Source organism: Urocitellus parryii, chromosome 6, assembly GCF_045843805.1.
Source record: "Urocitellus parryii isolate mUroPar1 chromosome 6, mUroPar1.hap1, whole genome shotgun sequence".
NCBI classification, from domain to species: domain Eukaryota; kingdom Metazoa; phylum Chordata; class Mammalia; order Rodentia; family Sciuridae; genus Urocitellus; species Urocitellus parryii.
The window spans coordinates 166,194,233-166,211,577 of NC_135536.1; the positions used below are offsets into that span (position 1 = coordinate 166,194,233).

Below are 17,345 nucleotides of genomic sequence, written 5' to 3' on the forward strand. Positions count from 1 at the left end.
ATTCACACTTACTGCAGTTGCTGGTGAAAAAACAAAAACAAAAACAAAAAAAAGTTGGAAGGCCAGCACTGTAGCTCAGTGGTAGAGCACTTGCCTAACATGCATGAGACCCCCTAGTTCCACAAATATCATAAAATAATAAACTCATAAGGAATCTGGGAAGCTGTCACTGGTTGGTATTACCTGAGTCATGATTCATTTCTACTGATGTGGACAATAATGAGGGGATGATGGAATTATTTCAAAGCTCTGTGTAACAAATCATTATTAAAGCAGGAAAAATAAGTGAAAATTTATCTCTTATTTTATTAAACTTTTATAATTATGATACAAAAATCAGACAAAGTACTGAGGGAGAGAGAGAAATAATAGGCCTATCATATTTGAAAAAAAAATTTAACTCCAAAAGCCTAAGGAATTACATGAAAGTCATATGGTCTAATAAATAAAATACAATAAGCAATTAGAATTTATCTTAGGAACAAAAGAATAAGTACATGTTGGGAGACCTATTAAGAGAATTGCTTATATTAATGAATATATAATCATATCAATTGTTGGCCAAGAGAAATACATTAGCATTTAACATAAATTCCTAAACTACTGTTGGTCAGTTAGGACAAGTGTATACTTCTTTAGTATTTTAAAGACTATCTGTCACAAAATCATAACCCAAATCATAACAACATTAAATTCCTCCAAGTATCAGGATGAAGAAGAAGATGCCCACTCCCAATGTTATCATTTAATATTACCTAGAATAATCAACCCAAAGCAATAAGGAGTCGAGGAAATTAGATGTGATTAAATTCCTGTGTTTGTGTGCTGAGGGCCATTGCCAAGTAGGAATGACCATCGATATTTCCTTGCCAGAGTACCCCATGTTAAATGGACTTGCCTTGGAAATTTGCTGTGACCTTGCATGTGTGTTTGAGAAAGGTGATCCTGCTCAAAGACCAGGGCAGATCCGGGTTTAGAGATGATCAAGTTTGAGGAAGTTTTCTGCTCCTTGAGTTTAAGGTGTTCCCGGTTTAAGACAAGTTTAGGGCGTTCCCGGTCTGAGACAATATGGGTTTTAGAGAAGTTGGAGGTTGAAGATTATTGCTGCTGGGATTAGGATGTTCCTGCTGCTTGTTCCCATTGAGTTCTGTGAGATTCAAATGGGATTTGGAAAAAGCCTCGTGGAGTAGGTGATTTGGGGCGGCGGCTTATTGGAGATTTGACCAGAATGTGTTTGTAGAGGCCGGTGTGAGTTCGGGAATAAAGGATTGCTGTTTGAATCTACAAGGTGTGTGGTGGCTCGTGATTCTATGCCAAGCCGAGACCTTGGCATTTGTGTGTCTGAGAAGCCAAATTTATTGCCCAAAATAGGCTATTTTAAAGGCTTAGGAAAATGATCACTTATAAAATATTCATAAAGTAAGTATACAAATATCAATAACTAGGAATAATATGTTAAAATGTAATTTTAAAAAAGGAGAAAGATTTCATCTAAAGGAACTAGACCTCTAATGAGGGCTAGCAATTTTATTGAGGGTGTTAATATAAGATTTTTAAAAATGAAGAGTGAAGCATTCTTTTTGTGAGAGGAAAACATAAAATTAAAAATATCAGTTTTCTTCAGATGAATTTATAACTTTAGATTTTAATAGAAATCTTTTCAATGGTCAGAGGGAAACATGATTCAATTAAACCAAATTCATTTAGAAAAGTAATTCCACTGGCCATACCAAGAGAAGAAATAAAAATTAATAGCAATGACAAATTGTCACTTCCAGGTAGTAAGCCATGTCCTTTAACATAATAAAAAATGAATTATTGCATCTGGGAAGGCAGACAAATTTGTTAATTAGAAAAGCTATAAAGTGAAAAAATGGATTCAAATTTTAAAAAAAGGTCATATTGATTGCTTAATTCCAATTCAGTGGGGTAATTCTTTTTTTAAAGATATTTTTATTGAAGGACTATAATTATAGATAATAGTAGGATTTATTTTGATACATTCATACATCTGCATGACATAATGTGTTCAAGTTCCTGCTCTAGTACCTCCCCCTGAACTTCCTCTACTCTACAAGTCTCCATGAATTTCATGAGATATTTTCTTTTTTTCCCCATTTCCTCTCTAGTTTCCACATGAGAGGAACCATATGACCTTTGACTTTCTGAGTCTAGCTTATTTCATTTAATAAGATGTTCTCTGGTTCCACTCATTTTCCTGCAAATGTCATAATTTCATTCTTCTTTATGGCTGAGTAACCCTCCATGGGGTATATGTATCACATTTTCTTTATCCTGTTACTGGACACATAGGCTGGTTCCATAGTTTGGCTATTGTGAATTGTGCAGCTATACACATGGATATGCATGTATCCCTATAGTGTGCTGTCTTTAGTTCTTTTGGATAAATGCCAAAGAGTGGTATAGCTGGGTCACATGGTGGTTTCCTTCCTAGATTTTGGAGGAAACTCCATACTGATTTTAGTACTTTACAATCCCACCATCAATGTAGAAGTGTTCCTTTTCTCCATATCCTTGCCAGCTTTTATTATTATTTGTATTCTTGGACATTTGAAATGTGACTTTGAAACAGAACATTTGGATGAGAATGAGCTGTGTACTTACCCACGGTCTGGAAGTTAAGGGCCACCATCTGACAGCCTGCATTCCAGAAGAGCTGGGGCATGTAGTTGGATGAGTCCACACGTGTTCCTTTTGGATATATTCTGCTCAGCTGCATTTTGTTATATCTGGACCATCATGTTAAGTAGTGAATACAGTAATGAAAACAATGAGTTGGGCTGGGGTTGTTGCTCAGTGGTTAGAACCCTTGCCTCACAGGTGTGAGGCACTGGGTTCCATCATCAGCACCACATAAAAATAAATAAATAAATAAATATGAAAGATATTTTTTTAAAAATAATAAAAAAAACAAAACAACAAGAACAACAACAAAATACAATGAGTCCATGGTATGAAGTGTGAGGCTGATTTCTGCCTTTCTCCATTGGGGAAATGAAATGAACACTGATGATCACACTGGGTTAGTGGGTAAACCCTGCAGAAAGCTTTCTCAATGAACAGAACAAGTGTGCTTTTACAAACTCATCATCACCTTTACAGAGCCTTGTGGGTGAAAACCAATGAGGTGGCAAAAATGTCTGAGCCAAAGTCAATGTGATTTCGTGGAAGTTGTTAAGGACAATCTTAATGATGAAGGACGCGGCAGGAAGCTGTGTCGTGTTAAGTCATGTGAGAAGATGGTATTGTGTTTGGCAGAAGCAGATAATAGGAACTGCACAGCTATTTTTGAAATGCTCTCTGCTCCTTTTCTTAACCTTCCCTGGGAATGCTGTTTGCCAAGACTGAGGTCCTCTTTATGATTGATAATGAGGTAAATATAGCACAGAGGTTTCTGACCTTGCTTAATATTGTGGTTCAGTTTCCATGCTGAGAACTGTGTAGTTGTTAAACAATGCACTATCTTGAAAACACAACTGACTAGTTCCAATGACCCAGGGGGGTGGAGGTTAGCTAAAGTTGTGAGCCAGGCAAAATGGGCTGGAATCTTAATTTAGGGACCTGTTAGCACTGTGATCTTGGGTGGGAAAGTTATTTCACTCTTCAGTGTTGTAGTTTCCTTATCTCTAAAGCAGATTTAAAATTCCTACATCACAGGATGTTTGTGAGAATAAAATGGGATAAAACCTATAACAAAAGATCTATGGCAAAGTCAATAGTGAATACTAATGGTAGTGATTTGTATAGTGTGACTTTACTTATGGAGTCTACATTTCTTTCCCCTCCTCTTTGATGAGTTTTAAAGGTAACTTTTATTCTAGGAATTGCTTCATGAAATTGAGTTCTTGGAGATAGTTAGCATTGACTTTATGCAAAAATGATTTAAAATTCTGTTTTTATTTTGGTTCATGGATAATGATAAAAATTGTATGATGCTGGGTGCAGTGGAGCACGCCTTCAATCCCAGCAACTAGGAAGGCATCACAAGTTCAAGACCAGCCTTGGACACTTAGCAAGATCCTGTCTTAAAATAAAAATTTTAGAAAGGGCTAATCCAAATAGCAACTCATAAAGCTAGAAGATTATTTCTGTCTAGAGATGAAGAAAAGCAGGACTCACCAAATTGCCACACAACCTTGTAAACTGGGCTTCTCTTACTCCAAAGCCAGTTCCCTGCTATGTCTTCCAGGCTACCCTGCTGAGCATTGTATATGAGCCCTGAGACCATTCCTCACTCCCAAATTACAACATAAGCCATTTTATGCATCTTTGGGCAAAGAAACAAACAGCGTGTGACCTCAGAGTGGTGTGAATTCCGCAGACATTCGTCAAATCAAGGATACTCCACAAATTCCACTGGAGACTTCGTAAGTTGTTCGAGTCCTTTGGTTTCCACAAAGGAAGACATTTCAAAACTCTTGTTTCTTTCTGAGTTCAACAACAAAAAAGGAAGTTAGAAATAAAATTCAATGTTATAAATTACAATATCCTTAAAGAGGTAGGTAAATGTTCAGTGAAATGGAAGGCCCTGAATTCTCAACATAACTTTCATATTCAATGTTTTTCAGTGAACTATTTGCCAGTCATAAAAGTTGAGTCTTGCCAGTCCTCTTTTCTATTTATGAAATAGGTGAGGTATACAATTATGGTTGTACAATTTAAGGGCATGAATGAGTTTTAGATGAGTATAGGGTGGCAATGAAAAGTGTTTGGTCAAAAGAGCAGTGACCCTGACGGTTTGCTCTAAATCCATTCAGACTGGCTCCTTGGAGCCATTGTTGAGAATGACAAAATATACCAAAATATATTATCGAAAGGTTCCTGCTAGCACTGACTCTCTCATTCTGACCCACAATATCACCTGCTCTTGACCTTGGAACTACTAATGTGACATCAGAATTACGGTATTTCAAAGCAGAAGGATCCTTGGAGATTTTCCGGTCTATTGGCCTTATTGTCAGATTAGGTAACAAAGACCCGAGAGGTGAATGTGCTGCAGATCTCAATATCCTTGAACACAAGAGAGTTATGAAAACAGTTCAAGGTGAAATTCAAGGCTCCAGTTTGATGGAGAGGAACAAAACTAAGCGATCTCAGTTCAGAAAGACTTGAGAGTCAATTTCTCTAACTGTCTACCCAACTCAAATCAACAGTTATATACAGGACTCAGACAAGAGTAGTGATATGGCTCGAAGCTTTTAAAGCTGAGTGACTTTTGATGACTTTTCCCTCTTTGACACCCCTTCTTAAAATAAAACCTCTTTCTTCTTCCAAAGTCACATTCAGTCTCCTTCCTTATCCATCTCCCTGACTTTTCCAATTTATCCACAGGAAAACCTTGGCTTCTCTTATTTTGGTCCATCATAAAATCTAGTTCCATAAGGCTAATTATCTGAAGGATGGTTGTTAAATAAAATAAAGTCAATGTGACCAGTACTTTGTAAATTATGTTTGCCATTTTTTAAAGGTGATGAAGTGATATGAAACACAAGGAGAAAAGCACGGGTCTTGTTCATCTGATGCTGTCATTAGCTGGTTCTGAAGAATTCAATGCATCTGCTCCATGTCACACTATCTCCTTATTAGAAGGCCCTAACTAATGAATAAGGAAAATTCATTTTGAAGCCAATGAAAGTTACAGTCATATAAATATAGCCAGGATGCTTCAAATTTAACAACTTGTAAGAAATATCAGTAATTATATGGCATCAGAAAATGTTCAAATGTCTCTGTATAGACTGTATTAAAGTCAAAATCTTTGGTGTAGATCTCTAGACACCAGATGGCACTAAGACTCTCAGGGCAAAAATTATACAAATATAAATTTGTTAAAAGACTCTTGGATTTTGATACATCTATACAGTGGCCCTTTCTAAGGGGTTTTGGTGTTCAAGCAAAATTTCAGTTCCATATAAGCAGCTAGCAAGGCCCAAGAATTCTCTGAAATTTATGGACTCTTTATGCAAACACGAGAAACATTTTCATAAAAGGGCTTTCTATCTAGTTGGGGAAAAAAAGGTGATATTTTTTTCCTTTGCATTCACTATAGATGGGTAGTTGGAAGAAGAGAAAACACAAAGTGATATGAAGTTAGTTCTATATTCTTTTAAACATATAGACTGTGCTGGGTAGAGGAAATCTGAGCGAATGGGTTCTATTTTGAGTTACCAGGGTTGTTCAAGTCCTTCCTACATCCCTCCTGGGGAGTGGGTAGCTAGTTTATTCAACACCGTCCCCTGTACAATGGATGGATCCCACTGTGTTGTTGCAAATCAAAATCGAAGGTAAAACTCTCAATTAAGCTGCTTGTTGAACTAGCAGCATTTGGAGAACCAAGTATGGACTGTAACCCTGTTAAATATTTTAGGGGAACATTATAGAACACTGTATCATATAGTTTTTTAAATATATATAAATGCACAGGGCTTTAGCTGTAGCTCAGTGATAGAGTGGTTACCTAGCATGTCTGGGTCCCTAGGTTCCAATCCTAACACTATTATATATACATATACATACACCCCCATATATATACCCCATATATACTCTCACACACACACGTGCATGAACACACACACAGTTTTATGTATATGGAAAGGTAGAAAGATACTCAATTCATGCTTATAGTCACATCTTCACCAGCCCAGATAATCTCTGTTAAGGTATCATTGTTGATCTAGTGACCTCGTGTTTAAAATATATTCATTTTATGCTACAGGAAGGATTGTCATCCAGGGCAGACTTACTTTTTGAGATTTCAAATGACTCAAACTTGACTGGCTGGATATAGTTCACCAGGTTAGACATCTCCTCCGTGGCCATGGCTTCACTCCCAGCAGTCCCCTGGAAGCAGGAATGAGAAATAAGCAACAATTCCAGAGTCGGCATTATGTGATCAAGGGTTATTTTCTCAGGAAAATGTTCAGGTGACTCATCCCTCCTCTTTTGAAAATGATTCTTGCCAGTCAAAATTCATTATAGAAGAAAGAAAAGGCAAGGGAGAATGAGCAGTCCTGATCCAATATATGTGGGTCCAGACGCGTTTTGGATTTGGGGGGATTTTGCTATACTGCATGTATTTAATAAGAGATCTTGGGGAGGGGACCCATTTCTAAACATGGAATTCATTTATGTTTCACATGCACTGGATACACATACCCTAACGGTAATTTTTTTTTTTTCAATGCTGGGATCAAACCCAGGGCCTCTTGCATGCCCCCATCACTCAGCTACATCTTTAGTCCTGTTCAATATTATAAATAATTTTACATGTGAAATAAAGTCTCATGGGTTGGAAGCTTCCACCTTTGCATTCATACATGTGGAATCATGCCTGCATTCAAAGAGTTTTGGATTTTTGGAGCATTTCAGGTTTTGGATTTTCAGATGAGGGAGGGATGCTCAGCCTGAGGGAGGGGAGGCCCTGTTGTGCTGGATGGCCTGTGGTCTGGGCAACAGCATCTCCCCTGAGAGGGATGCAGGATCTTAGCCTCCTTTCCAGGTCTTGGGAATCAGAGTGTACACGTAAACAAGGTGATGTGAATGCACATTAAAGTTTGAAAAGCAAGGACACCTTTGATAGAAGATGGTATCTAAGGTGAGTAAATAAAGAACTCACTATACAGGAAGAAAATTGTGATATAGGTGACTCCCAGATGAACTAAAATTGTTAATAATAATATAAAAAATACTGTCTTGTGGAAGTGAGTGGGGGTGGGCCAACAGCTTCTGCTTTCCTTCATTAATCTTTCTGACTCCCTTCTTCTTAGTCCCCCAAGTGCCTAATAGATAAGGAATATAGCATGGGGTAGGATTAAGAGTTCAGGATCTAAGACCAGATGGTTGATTTTAAATCCCAAGAACACTAGTATGAAGCTATTCCATCTTGGACAAGTTACTCCACTGCTCTGTGCCTCAGTTTACTTATTTGTAAAATAGGATAAAACCAGTCTCTATTGTACATAGGATTTTTGTAATTATTAACAAGTTAATTTATGTTAACAAGCTCAGAACAGAGCTTGGCACACAGTAAAATCTCATATTACTTTAGCTATTATTGGCTATTGTCCATTCTTTGATATAGATTTTAATAAAGAAGAAAATCAGTATTGGAATATCAGCACAAGACAGGCCTCTATAAACTGATCTAGTATTTTCTCCTATTTCTAGAAGATAAAATGTAGAGAGACAAGGCTTCTTTTGAAAAGGTCAGTTGAAACATTTAGGTTAAATGTCCATTGGGAAATATTCATTTGCAAATGCACAGTTTTTAAATGATTCAGAAGTACTGAAAAAGATAAATACACAATTGAAATTATTTTCAGGCAGATATATTTTACCAGGCATTGTAACAGTTCCTCTCAGAAATTAAGTTGAAATTTTGTTGGGGAACACAACAAAGCAGATATTTAGACTAAGCTGAGGGTGGTGATGCATGAGATGAACATTAGAGACCACAAGTTTGGGAATAGCCTTGGCAACATAGTGAGATCTGGCTCAAAAAAAATTAGATTTTATTAATGGAAATTATTATAAGAGAAAGAACACCAAGTAAGAATAATTACTTGTTATTTAATTTTAAGTAAACTCTAAAGATGCAAGGAGTAAGACAGTGACCCTCTAACACATCTGAAAGAAGATTCACTGCAGACCTTTTGCCCAAAGCTCCTGTCACAACAAAATTCTAACATTCTAATTGATCTGTCTCTGAATTGCCTTTAGGATCAATGTAATTAATATTTCTGAGCTGATGATGTTACTTGGGATGTTTAAACTTATATCAACAGATTTCTCTAGTGGTTCCAAAATCACCACAATGAAATTAATGCTACATCTCTGAATATTCCTCCAAGCCCCATAACTTCTCTGGACTTGGAACAGTTTGACAACACATTTAGTAGCCTCAAAAATTTAAGCCGGCTGTTGGATGTCATGCATTTATTCTTTCTGCCACTAGATGGCAGAAGGTGACTATGAAATATATCCAGGAGCCTGCACCTGGCCTGGCAAGTGAGAGAACCCAGTCTTTACCCACCTCATCCATTGAAGATTTTTTACAGTCATCATCATCGTCATCATCATCACTTTCGGTATCAGCTTCCCCTGTCAAATTTTAATAACAGATCATGACGTCAACATTCGAAAGTTCAAAGCACTTGTCAACAAATGTACTAACAAAAAATGATTAGAGGGCTTCCTTGGAAATTGGCTTCTTGGTTTCTTCTTATTTTTGCTGCTGTTGTTGTTATCATTATTATTTTATGAATTTAAATTTTATTAGTTACAAAGAATTTTCCTGAGATTTTGAATACAGATTTTTTTTTCTAAATTTTATTTGGGAATAAAATACCCTTTAAATTTCCAAGTTCTACAAAAATTGAATCTCAACATTTTTTCTCTGTTTTTAAAGAAATATGGCATCATATACAGTTTTCCTTCTCAAACACATGTATCCTATTTTGTTGTATACATTCTCTCTCAGGGATGTTAGACTCTATGACCCTAATATAGATAAATTATCCCTTTTTATTTGTCTCTCTTTTTCTAAGCCCAGGCCCTTTGATGGAAGGTTTGACCAGTACATGGTCAAACTTGTGTCAACATTCTCCAAGGATGCAGGGGAACTCACAGATGGCAAAGAAGGATTTATGAGCCAGGGCAGGAACTGTGGGGTGACGGTAGCACACATGAAACCCAAGAAGTACCCACCACACTCTAGAATTTGTCTGCAAAGCTTCTCTAAATAGCTTCTATTTTCATAGAAATAACACATGTATCTTAGAAAATGGTGATGTTCTGTTTCAAAGGGCAGGATAAAATTGGTGAGCACTACAAAATCATTCTGATTGAAAGTCAAATCCAGACCTAATTCAATGTCATATTTAGCTAATATAAAAGATCATGTCAGTGTATTTCCTCCCCTGAAGATTTAAAAGTCTTTTTCAAGGTAAAATATACATAATTGTTTGAAACATGACATTATTCTATACCTGCTGGATTCAGTCATACTCAGTAATATCATTTGGGTAAAAGTATTTCTAAGTAAAAAGTCAAGAAAGTATAGTTCTAAATCCATTTGACTACTTCTTTTAGGGCTCACAGAATGCAATGGCAAAATTATGTCAGTAGATGGCAGTATGAGCTCAATAATGGGGTAACCTGCTTTGCCAAGTACCTGCCTTTTGAAAGTTATGGGCCCTACTCAATCTATGTAAATGCCACAACGCCCATAGCAGTGACCTCCAAAAAGCTCATCAATTTTTCCCTTAGTTGAGGAAGTTCAATCAATTACTGAAGATAGCAGTGAGGGAAGTATTCATTAAATATCTGTAAAAGGGAAAGACTTCTGGTACCAACAAGGGTTATTTATGGCTTATTTCTTAAAGCCTTATAAAACCACTTTATGACACCAATATTGTGTTAATAAGGTGAATTGATTACACTTTGCAAAGAAAATGTATCCTTTTATATTAGAAACAGGTTCTTTTAGGAGATTACCATTTAAATGTTTTTTATATTCAACTTTGGCCCCTAAGTTGTTCTTATTATTACTTTTTTTTTTTAATTAGAGAGGGGATTCTTTTAATCAAGAAAACTGAAAAGATGTTTGGCAGAGTCTTTTACAAAATGTTTCATGGGACACAATAATACACCAGTCACTGCAAATACCCAATCAGGTCATTCTTTTGTTTCTGTGGGAAATAATTTGTTTCTCTCTACTATAAGAGAAAGAACTTGTTTTTTCCTTCACAAGTTACATTTTTTAAACTTATTTACTTGTATTTATCTTTTGAACTGATACATAGCAATTGTACAGATTTATGGGGTTCCCTGATAAGTCTTTGGAGAGGCCTCAGAGGAATCTTATTAAACTATATTGATCTTAGTTCTCTAAGACAAGTTTCCTGGCAGAGGACAGACTCCTGAAAGTCCTCTGGCTAACACAGGCTGTGATAAGTAAATTAGTCTTGAAATAAGATCTATTTCATGTTTTTCAAGTAATTTGAGTTCCCAATACTCTGAACATCTACAAACCAAATGGCAAATTAGCAGTAGTCTTTTATGCAGGGGCCTACCTACCTATTAACATGTCCAAAAATTTCCTTTGAAATAAATAATGATTGCACAACAGACCAGGGACTAGCTTAGGAAATCTACGGAATTACTAACAGATTGCTGCTCTTACTCTGTATTAAGCAATAATGTTCACTGCCTGTAAAAATCGTTACTTGTGTAATGCATCTAGTTAGTAAGAGGAGGAGAGAGAACTGGTAGTAGGAAATGCAGATGGTTAAAAACAAAACAAAACAAAACAAAACAAAAAAAAAAACTAAGCACCCACATGCAGAGGAAGACACAGCCTGCTTGCTAGCATTCAAGGGACAAAGGTATTTTAGGAAATAGGCAGCCTCTAAAGACAATCATTTCAAAACTTCAAAAAGAACATTTTTATTGAGAATAGAGGTCATTTTTGTAAAACAAATCAGAATTGTGCAATAATGTTTGAAACACACATTCAAGAGCTCCAAAACAAAACCCTTTCAAAGAATTATATCATGTCGGCTGATAAGGATATTCATCTAAACAATACAAGGCATTGGCAATTAAGACAGGAAAATATGAGAAAAGATAAGTCAGAGTCTTGACCAACCCCCTTTTTTTTTCTCCCTGATTGCCCTGGAGTTGATATTTTAATGTCCACATTGTTTTCTAACCTCTTAATTAATGTGTGATAGGAACATAGAAACGTGCCCATACTGTATGTGTGCAGTGCAATGAATTTTCACCAAATAAAGATGTCTGAGTAACCAGCTTCCAGACCAAGAAAATACCACCCAGCCTTCAGAGGCCGCCTGGGCTCACTTCCAGCAACTTTTTTTTCCCAAGGGTTACCATTACCCTAGCTTCTAACAGCCCAGATAAGTTTTGCCTGTGTTTGTCCTTTGCATAGCTGGAATCCTATAGTGAATACGTTCTTGTATTTGACTTTTTTTGCTCAACATATGTTTATAACATCATATTTTATATGTAGCCATAGATCATTCTCATGGCTGCATACAATTCTTTTGTGTGGACACAGTATGATTTATTAATTTGTTGATGGGCATTTGGTTGGTTTCCAGTGTTTTGCTATTTTTTATTTATTTATTTTTTATCATGCTACTGTAAGTAATTCTGGCACATGCCTCTTGGTAAACATAAATATGCATTTCTGTCAGGTGTTTACCTAGAACCTTGGAGCCTGGGGTAAGTGGTAATGTGTATGTTCATCTTTTGCAGATACAATAAATAATTTTTTCAGTGTAATGGTACCAATGTTAAACTTTTCTTTCTTTCTTTTTTTTTTTTTTTAAAGGGGGTAGGGCCATTCTGGGGACGGAGCCCAGGATCTTCTGTACACGCTGAGCAAGGACTCTACTGCTGAGCTACACTCAGCATGTTAAACTTTTAGCTAAAAAACTTCCTAAAGCAAGTTTCAAGTTTTCCCCATTCATCACCCTCCAACCTGGAAGGTCTTTATAATGCACTGTAGGAGGGTTGAGACTGATTGAACTTGGAAAATAAAGTAGACTAAATGACAAATCATCCCAAAGAAACAAGCAACCACTTCCAATTCTTTCCTCATCGACCACACACACACACACAAAAAAAAATTAATTTCAACCTAAATTTAAAAGGAAAAGGAATGATAATAGGCATGGCTTAGTAGCTTTGATAGGTAATGTAAGCAATTTTGCCATTTCACATTTTCAGAAAGCCTCTGTAAGACATGGAAAATTGAGACATCAGGAGGCTTCACTGGCTCATCAATGAGAATGTCTTTGCTCAGTATCTCATCTACAGTCCTGTGTTAATGTGTCCCTTAAGAAGCTTATCATGTGGTCACAGCAAAGATGACCTGGCTAATGTGGAAGCTGGAATAATGTCTTCCCAAAGAATGCCTTATCCTGCCCATACACTAACCTGGCAGAAAAAAAGGGACTTTGCAGATGAGTTAAATGAAAGGATGGGGGGGATTATCCTGGGATTTTCTGGGTGGGTCTGACATAATGGCATGACTCTTTAAAAGCAGAGGACACTTCCCAGCAGTGGCCTTAGGGACTGGTGACTACAGAGGAGATGAAACATGGCTCTCTTTGAGGCTAGGGGAGGGGGCTTTGAGTCAATAAATGTGGGAGGTCGCTAGGAGGTGGAAAAGCAAAGAAACAAATTCTTCCTTTGATACGAGTATCAGAAAATGTTATAGGATTATTGACTGTGGAGTATATTAATTAGTGTGTGTGTTAGATAAAGACTGTAAACATCATGTCCATGCTGTAATGTAAACTGCAAAACTTACATAAACTGCAGAACTTAGATAGACTTAAGATAGTGACCTAAGAGTCTAAACCCGGGCGTAGACCCCAGAGCTCATCCAGTTATCAGCTGCAAGCACAACTGAACTAGGATTTAAAAGTAGTCTTTGAGGACACAGCAGGACTAACAGGACTCAGATAGACAGACTGAGACCTCTGTCACTGTTTTCCCCCCTGCGCCAGACCCCTCCAGCCTGGATAGAGTTCTGAACTTAAAACACATCACAGGTGAACATCTAGAATCCTTAGGTGTAGACTCATTTAGGACTTAGAATTAGGATGTGTGTCTGCAGTGTGATGAGCATCAATAAAATAGATTTGGCTGAATCTAACTATGCCTCAGACTGAGTCTGTAGAGACTGCTCCTGACATCCCTAGGCCTTCCAGAGAGGAGCACAGCCCTGTGGAGCCCTTGATTTAAGCCCATGAGTTCCTTGCAAGACTTTTGAATCTGGAGAATAGAGGATAAAATATTTGTGTGCATTTAAATCATCAAGTTTCTAAAGGCAACAGAAAACCAGTGCAGTTTAATACTGTGCCCAGAGCAATGCTGAACTTCCCTGTAAATGAATTTCAGAGTGGCAATTCTCAAACCATACACCACAGGAGCCCACGGCCGCTCACCTGCTCCGGGAGATGAGGGCTCGAACACGCTAGAGGAATCACTGTATGTGTTGGACACTTGTTCAGAGAGCTTCTTCTTGCCACTTCCTTCTGATGACTTGTGTGACTTCTTCTTGTTTTTCACCAAGATTTTATACATTAAATCCATAGGGCTGGGAAGAGGAACTCCGGATTCCAGCTAACAAAGGAAAAGCAAAATCTTTAAAAATACTGCCCCTCTCTTTCAAATGTCCTCTCCGAAATTTCAGCACAGTTCTGGATACCAAGAATGTCTAGATTATTCTTTACTACCTTGGATGTGACTCATTAAACTGTATTGTGTGTCCTGTAGGGCGCTGGTTCATAGCTCTTTTTTATTTTTTTACACATTAAAGATATATTTTAATTGCTGTACTCTTCTTTTTCACACAACAAAATATACATAAATAAGGATCTCAGCCATGTACTGGTAGATTTAAGTCTTAAACCTGAACTTGCATGAGTATTCTGGTGAAGTAAATGAATCCAACCATCTTGATTTAGGACAGATAAGAAGGCAATGTTCTGAATTTTCAAAGGGAAGCCATACCTCTAGCAGGAAGACTTGGTAAAGTCAGACAAGAGCTTCCAAGCGAGAATGTGCAATCAATTTTTCAGATGCAGCTTTAAACAGCCAAATTTTCCTCCTGGAAATAGCTAGGGTAGCCACACATCTCCTCGGCATCAGTGGAGGCTGACTATGTGGTTTCAGATTTCCTTCCAGCCATGAGATTCTAGCTACCATCCTTGCAAATCTTATTCTACAATTTCAAGTTTGCACATCTAATGGGAAAATCAATTTCCCATGAGAGGTTTATTAGATATTATATCAGAGAGCACGTGTGCAAGCCACAGGATGGGTTATTTTTAGAAAGTCCATTGAACTCCTCTAAGCTAGTCCTCTATTCTTTGTTTAGAATGAGTCTGGGGACTGAGATGAACTCACTTAAGGATATTTGGGGACTAGGTTCAAGGATCCAAAAGGGAAGAGGCTACTTTAGGCTATTTCTGCTGCTTTCTTTCCCCAAACAGGGGTAGGACCACAGCAACAGCAGACCTGAGTTCTGCCTCAAAGGTACATGGAAGGAGTGGGCAGCAGCTATGAGATAGGTCATCGTGCCATTCCCAATGTCCCATTTTGCTATCTCAAAGGGGTGTGAGAAGCCCCCCTGGGAGGTAAGCACAGCCCTGTCCTCTTGGACTTTCTCTGTGGGCTGATTGTAACTGCTGGGGGTTCTGCACTCCTAATTGAGTCACATCAGGCAGTGAGGGAAGGAAAGCACTGTGGGAAGAGGAGGAGACAGATACATTTCCATCTTCCCTGGGGCCCATCGCCAGCATCCTCCTGGTTAGAGAGTTCATCACCAATATGGAAGGGAAGTAAGTCTCCCTCCAACCCCCATGGTAGAACGCATGCCTTTCTTCAAGGGCAAACACCAAACCTGCTTACTGGGTATTTTTCCAGTGGCTCCATGAGAAGGGCATCACCAAAGATTAGTCGGCAGTACTCCGCCATCTTGGCTTGCTGCTTTGGGCTAAGGGAGAACAAGAAAGAAAAAAAGCAATCAGGGAAGCTTCTTACAGGAGCCTGAACAGGGCGGCTTTGTGTTATTAATTACAAAAAGTGGCAATTCCCTGAGCCCACCGTTCAGGATCAAGTTTTATCATTTTAAATCCCCATCCTCACTTAGGTGAATTTAAATACTACATGCACACCCCACGGGCAGTAAAGGTATGGGCTGGGTGAGCCTATTTTAAAGGCTGACCTGCATAGACAGGGACAGGGAATACAGCAGGTCATTTGCCTGTCACAAGAGCCTTAAAGGTTCCAGAGTTAGAGACTCCATCCCTCTTATTTCATTCCCCAGTTCTATGTTAATTCAAGGCACTTGGAGAGTGAACTTTTCCATAGCTCCATGTGAATTCCTGGGTGAAATTTATCAGACCTACAGAGAGTTTCAAAGGAGTGTTTACGAGGAGGCAGGGGAGGAAGAAAGGTAGGGGCACAGAGAAGCATCGAAGGAAAGTGAATCTCAAATGTATCAGAGAAAGCAGCCGACAGGAGACTTGTGGAGGGGGGGTCCTAGAGGAAAGAGAAAAGCAGCAGGCATCTGGGGACAGGTGCTTTCTCAGCATCTCTGATGTGCATAAGGGGGAAGCAAAGGAGGGTAAGCCTGAGAGTGCTGCCTGCACTGATGGCTTCTGATGGGAAAAGGCTGGGGCAGCTGTGGCTTCTTGGAGCTCCAGGCTCCTGAACCGCTTTGGATCTATAAAACGAGGAGGATCACCACTGCTCTTGGAAAGGGACAAAGGATGCTGAGAAGATGAAATGAAGTAATGGATGCAAATGCCTTTGAAATGCTACAAGAACAGGGCACATGTAAGATGATCCCACTTCTGGAAGGCAGTGTCTGCCAGCTAGACTAGACACACTGTGCCTCCAGCCCTCGTAAACACATTGATAGCAGGGAACAGCCCTCCTCCTTCAGAGCTCCTGCTTTCCTTGACCTTTTTAAATCCAATAAAATTTTTTTTTTCATTCTGTGGAATGTTAAATATCGTTGTAAGGTATCTGATTCTGGCGGGTTTTATGGACTCTGATTTTGAGCTACAGCCGTAGAACTTGATTTCCCATAGTTATAGCTACACCCTGCAATGATAATACATTGTAGAAGAACAGGGATCATACTGAGAATAAGCATCAGTAATGAAAAGCCAGCTTTCCCACAGTTCAGATGAATTACAGAATGTGACTCTCATTATCATTCCCTGTTTCCTGAATGTGAAGCCTGGATCATGGACTGTTGCCTCTGGGAAGGAGCGCTGAGGGGAGTGAAATAATACTGCAATAATGCACAGGAGAAAGCTCTCATTATATCCTTTTTTTTCATTTTTAAAAAAACAAAGCATGTGTTTTAGGGATCAGGTGAGTTATCTTGGGTTTAAATATGAACTTCCCAAGTTACTGCTTTCTTGGAACTGCAGGGGGAAGCAGAGGAGAGATTCAGAAAATGTACAAAGGCCTTCTTACTCCTCATCAGACTTTTGTTGGCCTCTATGAGATTTTACTTTATGGCTGACGCAGTCCTCAGAGTAGATGGCACTAGTCCTCAGTAGTGCCAGAGAGAAGAAATCACTGCTGATCAGAGAAGTGACCCTGAAAAGCTCTGGAGGTGGTGGTTTAAGGACAACTTCTTAGAAACTGTGTCAATGAGACCTTTGGGAGCAGGTGCAGTAGCGGCTGATCTCAAAAGGGTAGGCTCAGGTGGATGTTCTTTGCCCCAGTGATAACTCACACAGGGCCTCCACCAAGTCAGCCAGCTCCCTGCT

At 38.5% G+C, this 17,345-nt stretch overlaps 1 protein-coding gene across 1 annotated transcript in view; it reads right to left on the reverse strand.

Moving 5' to 3' along the window:
- Positions 1–17,345, reverse strand: part of Plcb1 (phospholipase C beta 1) — a 251,856-nt gene that overhangs the window by 141,284 nt on the left and 93,227 nt on the right. The window contains exons 11-16 of the mRNA XM_026385821.2: positions 15,466–15,550; positions 13,998–14,175; positions 9,053–9,120; positions 6,765–6,861; positions 4,365–4,449; positions 2,626–2,750 (exon numbers count right to left, since the gene is read on the reverse strand). Coding sequence (XP_026241606.1) covers positions 2,626–2,750; positions 4,365–4,449; positions 6,765–6,861; positions 9,053–9,120; positions 13,998–14,175; positions 15,466–15,550 — 638 coding nt within the window. The remainder of the gene's footprint in view (positions 1–2,625; positions 2,751–4,364; positions 4,450–6,764; positions 6,862–9,052; positions 9,121–13,997; positions 14,176–15,465; positions 15,551–17,345) is intronic.